At 34.3% G+C, this 16,266-nt stretch overlaps 5 protein-coding genes across 8 annotated transcripts; 3 read left to right on the top strand and 2 right to left on the bottom strand.

Annotated features, from left to right (window-relative positions):
- Positions 1-1,859: 1,859 nt before the first annotated feature.
- On the top strand, positions 1,860-4,192 carry LOC105973108 (Cupredoxin superfamily protein). Its single transcript, XM_012998123.2, has 4 exons — positions 1,860-2,213; positions 2,540-2,632; positions 2,725-2,937; positions 3,025-4,192. Exons 1-4 carry the CDS (start codon positions 1,929-1,931, stop codon positions 4,159-4,161), a joined length of 1,728 nt encoding a protein of 575 aa, XP_012853577.2. The 5' UTR covers positions 1,860-1,928; the 3' UTR covers positions 4,162-4,192.
- Positions 4,193-5,193: 1,001 nt separating this feature from the next.
- On the top strand, positions 5,194-5,959 carry LOC105972876 (agamous-like MADS-box protein AGL66). The gene is made up of 4 exons (XM_088826177.1): positions 5,194-5,375; positions 5,506-5,559; positions 5,701-5,719; positions 5,809-5,959. Exons 1-4 carry the CDS (start codon positions 5,194-5,196, stop codon positions 5,935-5,937), a joined length of 384 nt encoding a protein of 127 aa, XP_088682303.1. The 3' UTR covers positions 5,938-5,959.
- A 3,010-nt stretch (positions 5,960-8,969) lies between these two features.
- Positions 8,970-10,984, top strand: PNSL4 (FK506-binding protein 16-2). The gene is made up of 5 exons (XM_012998042.2): positions 8,970-9,381; positions 9,726-9,818; positions 10,439-10,499; positions 10,617-10,685; positions 10,794-10,984. The coding sequence occupies exons 1-5, from the start codon at positions 9,064-9,066 to the stop codon at positions 10,871-10,873; spliced, it is 621 nt and encodes a 206-aa protein (XP_012853496.2). The 5' UTR covers positions 8,970-9,063; the 3' UTR covers positions 10,874-10,984.
- Positions 10,985-11,012: 28 nt separating this feature from the next.
- On the bottom strand, positions 11,013-13,785 carry LOC105973042 (uncharacterized). 4 transcript variants are annotated; one of them, XM_088826356.1, is made up of 5 exons: positions 13,584-13,785; positions 13,182-13,271; positions 12,603-13,092; positions 12,257-12,488; positions 11,013-11,640 (listed from the first exon to the last, which is right to left on the bottom strand). In XM_088826356.1, the coding sequence occupies exons 3-5, from the start codon at positions 13,077-13,079 to the stop codon at positions 11,162-11,164; spliced, it is 1,188 nt and encodes a 395-aa protein (XP_088682482.1). In that variant the 5' UTR covers positions 13,080-13,092; positions 13,182-13,271; positions 13,584-13,785; the 3' UTR covers positions 11,013-11,161. The 4 variants fall into 4 exon arrangements, with proteins under 4 accessions (XP_088682482.1, XP_088682483.1, XP_012853492.2 ...); XM_088826357.1 differs by having other exon boundaries at positions 12,603-13,088; positions 13,584-13,783; XM_012998038.2 differs by lacking the exon at positions 13,182-13,271 and having other exon boundaries at positions 12,603-13,154; positions 13,584-13,780.
- Positions 13,786-15,013: 1,228 nt separating this feature from the next.
- On the bottom strand, positions 15,014-16,219 carry LOC105972934 (uncharacterized). The gene is made up of 2 exons (XM_088827013.1): positions 16,098-16,219; positions 15,014-15,813 (listed from the first exon to the last, which is right to left on the bottom strand). Exon 2 carries the CDS (start codon positions 15,811-15,813, stop codon positions 15,235-15,237), a length of 579 nt encoding a protein of 192 aa, XP_088683139.1. The 5' UTR covers positions 16,098-16,219; the 3' UTR covers positions 15,014-15,234.
- Between the last annotated feature and the right edge of the window lie 47 nt (positions 16,220-16,266).

The raw sequence follows: 16,266 nt of genomic DNA, 5'->3' as shown, positions 1-16,266 counted from the left end.
AATTTCTAAATACAGTAATAAAAACCATCAATTATAAATTTTCTCAATATTGTCACATTTTGTTAATTATCCAAGTTTCATATATATATATTTTTTAATTAACTGAGTATATGATATCCCCTTCTTAAGCTAGCTTTTGAAAATGAGTTCTACATGTATAATTATTTCAGTATTAATAATATAAATTTAATACGTTTAACGAATTTAAAGAAAAACGTAAAACTAATAAAAAGAACTCAAAAATAGCAGGATTTCATGTTCACTAATAATCACTTACCTACCCGAACCCCGTTCATTAATTTCGTATAATTAAACCCAAAATACTTCTTTTAGTTTTTCAATTTTTTTTCTTTTTTTTTTGCATTTCTCGTGCAATGATCCGAATGCGAATAAAGGATTTTGGAATATTGCACCCGAAATGCTTTAAATTATTATTTTTTCTTCAAATATTCATGTAACTTAAGACGATTAAATTTGCACTCTTACTTCAAATCATTTGTGTTACGAGCTAGCAGTTTCGACCGAGGAAATCTCTTGTTTCTCTAAAGAAATTGAAAATCATGTCGAAAAATCACATGCAATGTAAAAAAGACACGTCTGCATATATAAGCCTCGTTAATTAATAAATCCTATAACTGCATATATATTCTACATCCGGTGAATATTACACATATTGGGTGGACTTTTTATCGTTGATCTACACACCAATGTGGATGTGTGAGTATTTGTGTGTATGTGAATAGTAAATATCCATTTGATATATTTGACCCGATGTAGCATCATAATATAAACCGACTATTATACAAGTAACATGAAAGCTACAATTTTCCATTTGATTCGAATCGAACCAGCCTGTGATACCCTTTATTACCTTTAATAAAGTGTGCATGGGGATTATGGATATGATAATATATTCAAATACTAATACTATATTATTATTATTATAATTATTTTTGCATGCAAAAGGGAGTAGATTACGCGTTTTTGCATATGGTGACTTTTATTTTTTTAATATTAAGAATTACTGCCAAAATTCCTAGTTGTATACCTGTATTCAATATTTTAAAAATCGGATCGGACATTGACCTGGATAAATTACTGGGTCACGGTTGGACCGTTTTAAATGGGGTTCAACCAATTTTATAATTATTTATACATATTTTTTCATTTTTTTTTTTCAATAAGGTAATAAAAAGTGACGTCGTTTTGACCATTTTGTTTGTTTATTTAAAAAAAAACATAATTTAGAGCAAAAAAATCTAATTTTCACTCTGATACAGATATTACGGTTCAACCGGTTAAACCGAACCGGAACAAAAAAAAGTATAAGTCAACTAGATTAAAAGTCTTGAGCTCTCATTCACTTGATATTTTAAAATTGATTTCATGATTTTTCTTCGTAACTTTACATATAGCAAAAGCAAGCCTCGATAGAGATATATATCGATGCCCTAATTAATTGTGCATTATATTACAAATATTATTGTACAACTTGCACTACAAATAAATGTACGTTACATCAAACGAAGCTTCATTGATTCCCAGCCACGTAAGAACACGGTCAACACCGATATTTGACTTTGAAAGATATGGAAATTGTGAAGTAATTTTACTAATTTCTTATAAATAAAAATAAATAAATAAAATTGAAATAGTTTACCAAATGGAAACAGCTAAGAAATTTGCCTTTTAGTTGTTTAAGTTGACCGTACATACATACATACATATTGACTCTCTCTCTCTCTCTCTCTCTCTAGATCTCTAGAAGACTATGAATTTTCTGCATTGACTCTCTCTCTATGACCAATTCTTGGTTCACTTTCTTTACAAGACCTACTCCAACATCTCTTCATTTCCTAACCAAAAAAAAATATCTTCTATCTGTCTTTTATATTTTATATTTTAATTTATTAATCATTGTCCTAAAAATGGTGGAGTTTCTCAATACTAGTTTGATGAAATTCTTGACACTTTGCTTGCTCGTTATTTCTGTTACGGTCCCGATAATAGTCGAGGCGAAAATTCGGCACTACAAATGGGAAGTGAAGTACGAGTTCAAATCCCCCGATTGTTACAAGAAACTCGCGATCACAATCAACGGACGAACTCCCGGCCCGAGCATCGTCGCTCAACAGGGAGACACAATTGTTGTCGAGCTCAAGAACAGCTTGCTTACTGAAAATGTTGCAATCCATTGGCATGGCATTAGACAGGTGTCACTTCTCTCTCTCTCTCTCTCTCTCTCTCTCTCTCTCTCTCTCTCTCTCTCTCTCTCTCTCTCTCTCTCTCTCTCTCTCTCTAGCTAGTACATAGATTATGTACCCATCAAATTAAGTTTTAAACATTCAATAACATAGCTCCGATTAATTAGGGAAGAAAATGATATATAGAGTGTGCAATAAGTCAAATTTATTTGACCTCTGACTTTATTGGACTGATAATCAAATCAAACTCAAATTATATTTTTTTAAAGCTCGTTAATAAAATAATATTTCTGGGTCGACTCGGGCGATTTATTAATTATACCTATCTCGCGCAGATTGGTACACCTTGGATGGATGGTACAGAAGGGGTGACTCAGTGCCCAATTTTACCTGGTGACACTTTTATCTACAAATTTGTAGTTGACAGAGTAAGTTTTCTTGATTTTTTTTATTTTATTTTTGGGTCAATTGAGTAAATAATTAATTAATAATAATGTTTCTTGATTTATTTTACTTACAGCCTGGGACATATTTGTATCATGCACATTATGGTATGCAAAGAGAAGCCGGTTTATACGGGTCGATCCGCGTATCGCTTCCCGACGGAGAATCGGAGCCGTTTCGTTACGATTACGATAGAAGCATAATTCTCAATGATTGGTACCACAAGAACACTTATGAACAATCTACTGGTCTTTCTTCTAAACCCTTTGTTTGGGTTGGAGAGCCTCAGGTATTTCTAATTTATTTAATTTCCACTATTTTACTACTATTGATTGATAATTTTGTATTGAATTTTTTTTTAAATTGAATTTTGCAGTCAATTTTGATCCAAGGTAGGGGAAGATTCGATTGCGGCACACCCGGGATTGCATCCGGGCTATGCAACGCGACGAACCCGGAATGTGCACCTTACACTTTAACGGTTGTACCGGGGAAAACTTACCGCCTCCGGATCGGATCCCTCACCGCGCTATCGGCATTGAGTTTCGAAATCGAGGGCCATAATATGACTGTAGTCGAATCCGACGGTCACTACGTCGAGCCGTTCGTTGTGAAGAATCTATTCATCTACTCGGGCGAAACCTACTCTGTTCTGATCAAAGCCGATCGAGACCCTTCTAGAAACTATTGGGCTAGTGCCAAAATAGTCAGTCGAAATAGCACGACCCCTAACGGCTTAGCCGTTTTGAACTACTATCCTAATCACCCGAGAAGAAAACCTGCATCAAATCCCCCTGTGGGCCCGCAGTGGGACGATATTGTCCCTAGACTGGCCCAGAGCTCGAAAATCAAGTCCCACCGCGGCTTCATCCACGCGCCCCCTCTTACGTCGGATCGCGTGATCGTGATGCTCAACACGCAGAACGAGATCGACGGCCACCGTCGGTGGTCGGTCAACAACGTCTCGTTCAGCCTCCCGCACACGCCCTACTTGATCGCGTACAAGCATAACATGCTGCACGCGTTCGAGCAGAGGCCGCCGCCGGACAATTACGACTCGAAGAACTACGATATTTTCAGCGTGCAGAAAAATTCCAACGCCACCGCTAGCAACGGCGCGTATAGATTGAAGTTCAACACGACGGTGGATATCGTACTGCAGAATGCGAACACGATGAATAAGAACAATAGCGAGACACACCCGTGGCATCTCCACGGCCACGATTTCTGGGTCGTGGGCCATGGGTCGGGTAAATTTGATTCAATTGAGGATCCGAAGAGATACAACTTGGTCGACCCGATTATGAAGAATACAGTCGCGGTCCATCCGTTCGGATGGACCGCACTGCGATTCCGGGCCGATAACCCGGGTGTTTGGGCTTTCCATTGCCATATAGAGTCCCATTTCTATATGGGAATGGGTGTGGTTTTTGAAGAAGGGGTAGAAAAGGTAGGAAAATTGCCAACATCTATTATGGGATGTGGTGAAACCAAAGGTTACAATAGACCTTAAAATTAAATTTTAGTTACTCATTTTTCTTTTATATGTTATTTGCCATTTTATTTTTATGTAAATATTATTCATTAAAGTCCCATTTGTTTATTTTGGGCATGGCTAGGAATTCTTAAATTTACACTTTATTTATATATGTATGTGTATATATATATATATATATGTATACCATTATATAGAGCAATAAAAGAAGGGGTTATCCACATATCAAAATTGTGTCCTACACATAAACATAATTGACTTTCAATTAATCAAACCAATAGAATCAAGAACACTAGATTTGCAAAACTTAATCAAATTTATTGCTCCATGACTTATTTTCAAGTCTTGTTTGGCAAAAAATAGGGCAAATTACGGGCATCCCCTGAGATATGGTAAAATTACGAGAAAAAACCTCTTTCATGTTTGGGTAATTACAATTTTGTATTTACAACCAGCTCCCTCAATTATATATTGTTTTACACGTCCACGCTTACGGTGTAAATTTACCTACTAAAGAAGGGATTTTTCATAAGACACTATATAATTGATGGGTGATTGTAAATTGTAATTATCCAATATGAGAGGTTTTTCATAATTTTATCATACCTCAGGGGTTGTTTGTAATTTGTCCCAAAAATTATTATTGCGCATACGGATTGAAATTAATTCGGAGTAGATTGGATTATTATTAAATTAGGGACTGCATTAGATATATTATTAAAACGTTCATGATTTGGTACTAAATATATTTTCCAATAAAATCCCTAATTCAACAATTATGATATCATAATCTGTATTATTTTAGGGATACAAATTATTATTTTTATTAATTCCAATACGGCCTTAGCCAAACACGACTCAACACAGTTATTATAATAATTACCCGTTCATTTAATATTGTTTATTGGGGATTAATTCAGATTCTTGATAAGCTGACAATTAATTACTATTGTGATTTATTTATTTTTTCTAGCCTATAAATAATTCATTTTCAGCATCACTTCATTCCCTCATCCTGTAGTTTAATTAGTTAAACCAAAAAAAAAAATAATGGGACGAAAAATCGATATAAAAAAGATAGACGACGTAACTAAATGTCAAGTAACATTTTCGAAGCGCCGAAGCAGTGTGATGAAAAAGGCTAATGAAATTGCCGTTTCTTGCGGCGTCGATGTTGCGTTTATTGCGTTTTCGCCCTCCGGTCGTGTTAGCAAGTTCAGCAACCAAACAAGGTCTTATTTTATTTTATTCCTGATAAATACTCGCCTTCGTTGTTTTCGTTTTCATTGAAGATTATAAGCATATATAAACATGTTTAATATGAAATATATACTGAATTATGACAAAAAAAAATTCTCGTAGGATTGAAGATGTTATCGAACGTTATGCCAATCTTCCGGCAGAAAGTCGATCGAAGTAAGATACGATCGTCTTAATCTTTAATTTTATTATTTTTATTTTTTCTTGAAATATTTAATTCACTTCTCACTTCTATATATTGTTTTTTGGGTGAATTTTGTTTAAATTCTTGATCTTGCTGTGGTTGATGAGCAACAGCCATATAAGTAACTTTCAGGTATATTTTTGTTATTTCTTACTTTTTATTTTTATTTAGTAATTTAAATATTAAATTAAAGTAATTTTTTTATTTATGACGTCATGTAGGAAAAAATGGAGAAGTTGAGACAATTTGGTCACATTAAGGGTGATATGAACAAGATCTACTATCTCGACAACCAGTTATTATTTTTCCTTTTTACTCTCTCTATTTTATTTTATGTGTGTGTATCATAAATGTGTAATTATGTGTGTATATGTGTGTGATATAAATGTGTAATTATGTGTGGAACTACGGGTATATATATTAACTAAAAGTCTTTGTCTAAGCTACACAATAGAAACTCGATAAATTAATAACCTCGTTTAAATAATAGTTTCTCTCTGTCCTAACTCGGTGAGAATGTGTTAAATTTTTAACTCGATAATTTAATAATTCACTAAATTAATAGAATTTTCTAATCCCAACTGTATTAATTTATAAAGATTTAACTGTATTTAGTGAAATGCATCCTGTAATTTTTAATATCTAATATAGATACAATTATATATATATATATATATATATATATATATGTGTGTGTGTGTGTGTAATGTACATTGTACACATGTGCATAGTAAAATATAACTCGATCAAATTGCATAAAATCGACTCTTGTCTTGCGGTCTATCACATGTACACCCAATAAAAATCACCAGATGATCATGGACTATAAATTTATATAAATAATTATTCAGCAAACATACATATACATGTGTGTGTTATTATGTGTATATTAATGTTATAGAATCATGCGGTGTTACAAGGATAAAATTATTTTTTTCCTTCTAATTAATTAAATTTTGTCGCTTTTAATATATTTAAACCTTACTAATTTTTTTTGATTTTGGTGCAATATTGCAAATTCATCCCTGGCGTCAATTAATGTTAGAATTGAGGTACATATTTAATTTCTTCTCATTGCCTTTTTTTACTTTTTTTTTTTCTTTTCTTTAGCATTTTAATGAAATAAAAAATATTTCATCACATAATTAAATTTATTTATTTATTTTAATTTTGTAACATCAGAATCTTGAGCTTCAAATTAAAAAGAGGGAGCTAGAGTTGCAAATCCTAGAAACCGGTCTCAGGTAAAGATGAGTTTTTCCGTAAGACAATACATAATTGAGGGATTGATTGTAATTACCAAAATATAAAGATTGTTTTTGTAATTTGACATTATCTCATGAGGTAGCTGTAAGTTTGCCCAAACTAATATACTACAGATCATATAATTTAATTTTAATTAATATTATATTGGTACTATGTAGGGATTATGAACCCGGTCCAGAACAAGAGCCTTCTTTGCATCAATTGTGTTGGTATGAAAGAAACTTGACCAATTCTCTCCAAAGAGTCTTTGCCAAAAAAGTTAGTCCTACCTATTTTATTTATTTTTTTGAAAATATTGTTTATTTAATTTATTTTTAAAATATATATGTCATTTATTTAATATATTTTTAATTAATTCATATGAGTTCATTGAACTAACATTCATAAGATTTTAATCAGACTGAATTGGAGAACCAAGCTAAAACTCAATCTATATGTCCATATAGGTAATAATTTTGGTACTTTATTTTATTTATTGTTCTTAGTTCTTACTTATTCATTAAATGAAGAAGAAAAAAAATTATGTTGTTTAAATAAACTTTACCTCAAACGATACAATTTACAAATTAATATACTAATTCTAGAAATTGTTTTTCTAGTGCTAGTGTTCGCGAGAGCATACTTCAAGATTTAGTCGATGGAGCAAAATATGCAGCGAATGAGAATTTAGCGACACCGAATATACCCAATTTTTCAATCTCGTCAAATTTATGCGACTTCGCATCACTCCACAATCCACTAGAGGTACTATTAATTGTTCTAAACAATTATAAAATAAAATAAAATAAATCGCTTTTTATTGTATAATTACTTCACGATTAATTTTGATATTTGAAATTTACGATATTTTCTTAAGATGTGATACCTAAGTAAAAGCAAGTTCTGCAGGTAACTTCCTCCGGTGTAACTCACATGTCTAACCAAAGTTTATGCAACATCAAGGGCCCAAGGTAAATTTAAACTTCAACGATTTAATAATTTTGCAAATTAAATTTGAGTAAAATAAAAGTATATAGTTTTATTAATTCACTTGATATATTTTTTTTTCCCACTATTTTTCAATAGGTTCGCTTCTGCAAAGAGTGTCACAACGAAGGCTAGCAGCATGAACGAAAATAGCATGCTACATACAAATTCAAACTCGAGACAATTGAACACTACGGAGGGACAAGAAATCGGCAAAATTAACATGGAGTCGATATCTATGGACACAAGTGATGAATCTCAAGCTCCACGTCATCATAAGGAAAATTTCCGAGACACGTTATTTGATGATATTCTTAAAGAGGTAAATTTAAGTATTGTAGTGATCGTATTTCTAGCTAGACCGTATTTTGATATCGTCTGTGCACTTATTTAGCATATTTTCGAGATATACTGGAAAAAAAAATTGACTCGCCTTTTCTTTTTAATGAATATTAGGATACACTCGAAGACGACATGTTTTGGACGTCTAAGATTCGAAGAAGCAATTTATGGGAGTGGGAGGACTTGCTTCTTGACAATAGCTTTAATTTATAAGATTATTTTTAAGCAATTATGGGACTAAAATGAAGATTTATTTTTAAGTTGTATTGTTTTAATGATTTTGCTCAATATATTATTCAAAGACTACATACTTTATAGTTTATTATGATTTTATTTGATTTATCTGTACTTATTAGTTTCTAAAATTGTGTATGGAGGAGGATAGTAATTAAGAAAGGGTAAATTACACAACCAACCCTTGAGGTATGATTAAATTATGAAAAAATCCGTTTTATCCCATTCGAGTTCCATATTTTCAAACAAGATGATCATAAAATGTGTTTTTTGGCTTGTATATATCAGATTGTGTTGCATCTGCATTTTTGCACAAACGAGTACAAACTGGAGAACATTCAACGGAATCTAGAAGATTGTGTTGAATTTAACACCATAAGGGAGGACGTGTAAGAATATTTATAGTTGACGGGTAGTTGTAATTATTAAAACATAAGGGAAGTTTCGTAATTTGACCATACCTCGTGGATGGGGAAAAAGAAATTAAGTTGGAATAAAAATAATAAAATAAATAAAAAATAAAAATCAATGGTCCAAAATAAAAATTCCGAAAATACCCTTTATCCCATAACTTCCAATTGCCCAAGAACCGCAGATAGCACAAACTTCCATTTCCAAGTTTCAGTTCGCAGCTTACAATCCCAACACCCAAACAAAGTACAACGTTAATGGCGGCGGCCCCGCAGTTAACCATTCTGGCACCAAAGCCACGCGCCGCCATCCAAACCTTCAAAGCTAGCGCTTCACCCCCCGCCGCCGCCGCTGCCGGCAACTTCAGGAAGCAGATAATGAGCGTCGCCGCCGGTCTACTTGCAGCTTCGGCGGTGGCCGCCGCCGCACCGCTGGAGGCCGACGCCACCCGGATGCAGTACTACGCCACCGTCTCCGACCCGCCGTGCGAGCTGAATTTCGTGCGGTCGGGACTCGGCTACTGCGACTTGATTGTTGGCTCCGGCGAGCCGGTCCCTTTTGCTCAGCTTATTAATGTGAGTTTCATATATCATAATAAAATTATGAATAAAATATTAATATAATTAGAAAATAAAATAATATAATATGTATTATAAAAAAATCAATCTAACAACTTAATTCGGCTCGATTAAAGCGTATTCGAGCTCGACTCAACTTTTAAAGCTCGATAAAAATTTAAACAAGCTTGAACAACCATCAGTCTAGCTTTTCTCGATACTTTTACATATATACCCCTAGTGGTAGAAAATATCGATACCTTAGTTCAGTGGCAGAGCCGGAATTTTATTTTGTACGGTGGAATATATATATTATAGTTTTTCGATCATTTTACGTCCGTGTAATTGGCTTCTTAATGTAGGTTCATTACACTGCAAGATTTGCAGACGGGATAGTATTTGACAGTACTTATAAACGCGGTAGATCACTTACTATGCGCCTCGGCATGGGCAAGGTAAAATTTTGCTCTTTCTTGATCTTGTATTATTTTCACACGTCAAAAGAAACGAAAATTTGCCGATTTTTTAGAGTTCATTGCATTTAGTACCCTTGTGTTATATTCAACTGCTAAAAACTTCTCGTGTTATAAATATTAGCAAGAAGAGAAAACCCTATGATGCATTTAATTTTAGGAGGTAGGTTGCTAGTTAAATTGAATCATAGGATGGATTTTGCTAATATTTACTCCTTTTGTCCCATATTATATGTCTTTTTAGAGAGTTTTTTTTGTCCCAAATTATTTGTCATTTTAGATTTTCAATGAAGCATTAATTGCATTATTTTCAATTTTACCCAATCACTCTTAATTAATTAGTTGAGAATCAATTAATCTCGAGGATATATTAGTAATTTTATCTGTCTTTTTACTATAATCTATGCACATTTATTGATTTTCTTAATATGTGCAAAACAACCCAAAACGACATTTAAATTGGGACGGAGGGAGTATAAAACACGGAGTTGTTTGACAATTAAAGTAAACACAGGGGTGCTAAATGCAATAAATCGCCGATTTTTTATGTCGTTTTATCTGCATTCATTCGTTTTATTGATTAAGAATGTTTGTAATACCAGGTGATTAAGGGATTGGATCAAGGGATCTTGGGTGGTGGAGGGGTACCGCCGATGCAAGTTGGTAATAAGATACATTTAAGCAGGAGCCATAACAAATTGTGTTTAAATAATTTTTGAAAAAAATAAAATTGACGAAAATCCAATTTATAGGTTTTGTTTTCGGTTTTTTTTTAATCAGGTGGAAAGAGGAAGCTGCAAATCCCTCCAAATCTGGCATATGGGCCTGAACCAGCAGGCTGTTTTTCAGGTGAAAATGTTGAGAGTTATTATTACGTTTTTCGGTTGAGGGCAAAATAGTCTTTTCTAATTCTCGTAGTTTTCGGGGGAGTAAGTATATTTGCATTGTTCATAACAGGGGACTGTAACATACCTGGAAACGCAACGCTTGTATATGATATCAAGTTTGTCGAAGTCTACAGTGGAAACAGGAAATGAAGAAGAGTTTGCTATTTTTTTTGGACAAAAATTGTATAGAAGAATCCTAAGCATCGCATTATTATTATTTTTTCGAAAATTTAGTATAAAAAATAGAGCTTTTTTTTTCTTTTTCTTTTTCCCCCCCTTGCCCGTAACGGTAGTTTTTCTCGAAATTCATTGCAAATTATAATACACTATAATGTAGCTGGCAATGGCATGAACGAGAAAAAGAAAAAGATTCGGACAAAAAACGGAACATCCTAAAAAAACCGGACGTTCTTAATTTAGTAATTTTAAAATCAAGAATCACCACTCGTCCCACTTATTCATAAAATCGTTCCACATAGCAGATGCAATACTATCTCTTCTAGAAGACGCCATTTCTTCATTAATCGAAAAAGCCGATTGAGAATCAAACGGTTCGTCGAAACCACAAGATTCCTCGCGGGCCCCACCATCTTCCTCAACGCTATTAAACAGCCAATCGTTTCTCTCCTCTCTTCGGATGTGATTGTGTATCACACACGCGGCTATCACAATATCCCGTTGTGTGTGGAAAGCATATTGAGGCGCGAGTTTGAGAATCGGGAATCTTTCCTTTAGAACACTAAAAGACCTTCGAAACGCGTTGCTTAAATACGAGTGGCGGTGATTGAATAGCTCCTTTGCGTTTCTAGGTAAGAGATTCGCGCCTCGATATTCGTGCATGTGGTACCTCACTCCTTCGTATGGCGCCATGAATCCTTCCATGTTGTCGTAGCCCATATCAACGAGGTAATATTTACCTGTCATACAGAAAGGTGGTTTATATATATGAGTTTATTGCATTCAGTACCCCTTGTATTATACCGAATTGCTAAAAACACTCATCGTGTTATAAAATATCAGCAAAAAAACCCCATTTTATTAGCAAACAACCCCTAAATTGCATTCAGTACCCCTTTGTTGTACCGAATTGCTAAACAAAACCCCTTTTTTTTATTAGCAAACAACCCCCTAAATTGCTTTCAGTACCCTGTGTTATACCGATTTGCTAAACAACTCCTCGTGTTATAAATATCAGGAAAATACCTCTTTTTTTTTAGCACAGAACCCCCTAAATGGTGCGTTTAGGAGCTAATAAAACTGAATGATAGGGAAGATGTTGCTAATGTTTTATAACACGGTGACTTTTTGACAATTAGAATAAACACAAGAGTGCTAATTGCAATAAAGCTGTTTATTATATATATATATATATATATATATATATATATATATGTGTGTGTGTGTGTGTGTGTGTGTGTGTGTGTGTGTGTGTGTGTGTGTGTGTGTGTGTGTGTGTGTGTGTGTGTGTGTGTGTGTGTGTGTGTGTGTGTGTGTGTGTGTGTGCGTGTGTGTGTGTGTGTGTGTTAGAAGCACCTTGTGGAACTTGAGGGAAGTTTTGATCGGGGTCGTTGAGAACGGCTCTCAAGACACGGGAATCTGCAGCGGAACCTTCCCAACCAGGATAGACAAATATGAAGTGGAGATCGAATGTGCATGCTACTAATACATTTTGCGACAAAACTCCGTTTCTGTTGCGAAATCGAGATTGATCTTTTGCAGGAACATTTGCAGGGATATGCATGCCGTCAATCACTCCAATACAATCCTGAAGAGAGAATCTATATCAATATTATATATAGACTTAAAAGAACAAGCACATAATTCGTGTCGGACCCATTCTTCGTAAAATAGATTAATTACAAAGCCGTAAACATTTTACCTCCAAGTAGGGGTAGAATCTATTACTTTTAAGAATCTCCAACGGAGTATTCGCAGGAGGGGGCATAAGAAACTCGCGGGAGAGAGACTTAATCGCCTTCAACACGTTATTGAAATGCCTACTTATCGTTTCGCCAGAGTGGCGAAACCTCTCCTGTATCACTCTATTACGTTCGTTGTGGCCCACAATGTTCAAGAAGATTGCCAGCTGTTCCTCTATCGCGACACCTGGCGTGTCGCGGAGCGCCCCTCTCTGCCGGAGAGTGTCGCTCAGCTTGTGGAAGACGTGTTTGTCCATCCTCAGCATTTCCCTACAGAAATCGTCCTGGCCGTTGATTACCTCGTTCATGAAACCCGATCCGATGGGCGAGATGCATCGAGAGGGTTGCCTTGTGATGCTGGTGTAGTAGTGGTAACCGGCTGCTGCTGCGATTAGTTCCATTTCGTCGAGTTCGATGTCGATGTCATCCATGCCCATTTGATGATTCTGTCTACTTTATGGATTATGTTATTGCAGTAAATCGAAAAATCTTGGATAAAAATCAAGAAAATTCTGAAAAAAAAAATAAAAAAAAATAACCTTTATATCGGATTGAAGTTTTCGGGCTGCTTAATCGAGGAAGCTTTAAGCTTTTCATGCAGCCATGCTAATAGACCAGAGTTAATTTTGCTGAAAAAACTCCATGTGTGTTGTAAATGTTAGCAACATGATTCAATTCAATTTTTATTAGCAAACTAGCCCCTAAAAAATTCAATTAAACAATTTTTAAAATACAAAATATTTAACTCTATGTCTCCACAATTAACAAAAAAAAAAAAAAAATTGACCGAGACATTTCATCGAACAAGATGAATGCATCAATTGCTTCAGTAAATTAAAACAAATTCCCGCCATTACCTATGCCAAATCTCACCATTTTCGTTTATCTTCACACCTACTATCTAACAAAAAGAGAAATTAACCTGAAAAGATAAAAATTACCCGTTGCTTATTCCAATTCAGAACGGCGGAATCTCCGGGAATTGAATTGAATTGAATTGAATAGCTTCGCTTGTCGATTGTCGATTGTCCGCCGAAGAATTTTGTTAGGGTTTTGATTTGGTCACTGTGGTTGTTTACTGTTCTGTACTTCTGTTGCTCGGCGGGATGTCTTCCACGGCGTCGTTTTAAGGTAAGTGTATGGAGAGTCGAATTGAATTAAAGTTTTTGTGCCTCAAGTTTATATTGATTTCATATTTGACCTCTCATGTTCACAATAAATACATTTTGTCTCTCATGTTTCAAAAATCTAACACCTTTAGTCCTTTCCGTCAATTCCCGTTTTAACTAATGGTAAATTAACACAAATGACCAAAAATGTTAAGAAAACATGAGGGACAAAACTGTAATTTTCTCAAAACTAATATATTGATTAGGGGTGCAAATTGGAACGAAAATTTCAATTTTCGCCGGTTCCGATCCGAAAAGTTCCAATTTTGGAGCGACTTTTTTCATTCCGACTTCTGAAATTTTCCGATTTTTTGGATTGGAATTTCCGATTTTTGACCAATTTAATTTCCGAGATTAATTCCGAAAAATTCCATTTTTCCCAAAAAATACACCCATAAATAATATATATTATCTAATACTTATTTTTCCGAAAAATACACCTATATGTTTTGTTTTAGGATTTTAAGATCATGAAGTGTTGTTAGAAGTTTTATTGGATATTATGTTGTGTTTATTTTTATTTATTTTTTTGAACTGAAATTTAGTCATTATTAGTTTTACTTTTATCGACGTGGATGTTCTTAGTTTTGAAAAATTATGAACATTTTCGAAAATATCCGCTAAGTTTTGAATTTTTAAAGCTTATGTGATTTTCGATTTTTTTCGAAAATTCTGAAATTTCCAGGCCTTTTGGAATTGGAATGAATTTTTAGATTCTGAAAATTTTGGAATTGGAATAGGAATTGATTTTGCACTTCCTATTTTTTTTTTTTTAATTCCTGAAAGGCTAATTACGATCCGATCCATCCGACTTCCAGACCTAATATTGATTATAAATAAATAAATAATATGACACTGAAGTTGAACCCATAATTTCGCTATGGTTGGCCCCTTTTGGCCAAGTTCTTATTATTATTATTATTATTATTTTTATATTGGGGGTAAATCAAGTCGAACATGATAGCTCAATTTTTTTTAACTCGAACGAGATTTAACTAAGTTGAAGACGAAGTGAGCTCTGAGTAACTCGACTTTGTACATATATATTTTATCTTGTTTTCCAGTCGGGTCTGAATCGAGGTTAATACATTATGGTACTTTTTATCGAACTTATACGTACAAACTTGAAGTGATATATCACTCTCGAATCAAGTATCGGTGCCTAAATTTGATTTTTCAAGTTTAAATGAACTAAAAATTCAATATCAATTCATGAAATTTTCATTCAACACTCGACTTAGAAAAATATTGCCAAACTCCAAATAGATTCGATCAATCATAAATAAATAAATAAATAAATAAAAGAAAACGCGATATAACTAACTAGGGGCACCAACGACCCAACATACTATTATTTATTTAAGACGGAGAAATTAAAACAGAAGTAGATAGCTAAAATCAAGAACATGGAAGCAGCATGATGCTATTTCTGCAGCTCCTCCTGCCGCTTTTGTTCCATCTTTCGAAAAATCTTGAACAAGAGCGGAAAACCGTCATCACCACCATCATCACTAGGTGGTCGGGGTTTATAAGGTGGCAGACCCATTTTCTCGTTATAAATTGACAAAGCCTTCATTAGTTGGTTGTGGTACCCATCCATTATCGAATTCATCTCCGTACGATAGGGCTGCCATGGTGCGTCTTCTCGCCCCAAGAACCCCATCAATACCTCTGTTTGCACCATCTCTTCCATCAGCTTGTTTGTTTCAACTTTTACCTCTTCGATTTTCTTGTTTATCTCCTCCCAATAACCATCGTCATCTAGCATCTCATCATCATCATTGTGGTCATCATCATCATCATCATCATCGGGTTTTACATCCGTACGAGGTGGTATAGATGAAAAAACCCACGAGGCAGGGGGTGGTGGGGGTAGGTATTTCTCGACGGACGAAAGGTCGACATAGTATCCCAACATCTTTCTGACTTCAACCATTGCTTCTTGGAAATCCTTGAGTAACTCTTGTGATGATGAAATGTACACTTCGTCCGATTTTCCCATCTTCGTTCGTTCCAACAAAGACCAAACAAATTTAAAGATTACATTAAACAACAATATTATTAACACAGCAATTCAGATTATAAAAAACAAAATTGAACGTGAAAAACAACACACAAACAGCAGAGAGAGAGAGAGAGAGAGAGAGAGAGAGAGAGAGAGAGAGAGAGAGAGATCTTTCATTAATTATCTTCAACCAAACAAACGGGGAAATTCACATTCAAAAACCCTAATTCAAAAATTCATATAAGGATAATAAAGCACTGGAAAATAACAAAGGAATTTACCTCGTTCAATTATTATCTCGAAATCGAAATTGAAAAATAACAAGAGAAGCGGATTAATGAAATATATAGTAGACGGCTTGAGAGAAAAGTCGACATTATTATTAGTAGGGCTAGTTTTAGGGTAAGATCTTTCATGAATTAATTATGTAAGATATTTATTTATTTATAT

This window comes from Erythranthe guttata, chromosome 12 (assembly GCF_056151865.1).
Source record: "Erythranthe guttata isolate IM_541 chromosome 12, IM_541, whole genome shotgun sequence".
NCBI classification, from domain to species: Eukaryota; Viridiplantae; Streptophyta; class Magnoliopsida; order Lamiales; family Phrymaceae; genus Erythranthe; species Erythranthe guttata.
The sequence above is the reverse complement of the archived record's forward strand: the minus strand, read 5'-3'. Positions and strand labels throughout refer to the sequence as shown.

Excerpts from the sequence above, each read along its gene's own strand:
- LOC105972934 (XM_088827013.1), bottom strand. The coding sequence starts at position 15,813 with ATGGGAAAATCGGACGAAGTGTACATTTCATCATCACAAGAGTTACTC.
- PNSL4 (XM_012998042.2), top strand. The coding sequence starts at position 9,064 with ATGGCGGCGGCCCCGCAGTTAACCATTCTGGCACCAAAGCCACGCGCC. Across the intron at positions 9,819-10,438 it reads TGCGCCTCGGCATGGGCAAG|GTGATTAAGGGATTGGATCA; the intron begins GTAAAATTTTGC and ends TTGTAATACCAG. Across the intron at positions 10,500-10,616 it reads GGTACCGCCGATGCAAGTTG|GTGGAAAGAGGAAGCTGCAA; the intron begins GTAATAAGATAC and ends TTTTTTAATCAG.
- LOC105972876 (XM_088826177.1), top strand. The coding sequence starts at position 5,194 with ATGGGACGAAAAATCGATATAAAAAAGATAGACGACGTAACTAAATGT. Across the intron at positions 5,376-5,505 it reads AAGTTCAGCAACCAAACAAG|GATTGAAGATGTTATCGAAC; the intron begins GTCTTATTTTAT and ends AAATTCTCGTAG.
- LOC105973042 (XM_088826356.1), bottom strand. The coding sequence starts at position 13,079 with ATGGGCATGGATGACATCGACATCGAACTCGACGAAATGGAACTAATC. Across the intron at positions 12,489-12,602 it reads GATTCTACCCCTACTTGGAG|GATTGTATTGGAGTGATTGA; the intron begins GTAAAATGTTTA and ends TTCTCTCTTCAG. Across the intron at positions 11,641-12,256 it reads CTTCCCTCAAGTTCCACAAG|GTAAATATTACCTCGTTGAT; the intron begins GTGCTTCTAACA and ends TCTGTATGACAG.
- LOC105973108 (XM_012998123.2), top strand. The coding sequence starts at position 1,929 with ATGGTGGAGTTTCTCAATACTAGTTTGATGAAATTCTTGACACTTTGC. Across the intron at positions 2,214-2,539 it reads ATTGGCATGGCATTAGACAG|ATTGGTACACCTTGGATGGA; the intron begins GTGTCACTTCTC and ends TATCTCGCGCAG. Across the intron at positions 2,938-3,024 it reads TTTGGGTTGGAGAGCCTCAG|TCAATTTTGATCCAAGGTAG; the intron begins GTATTTCTAATT and ends TGAATTTTGCAG.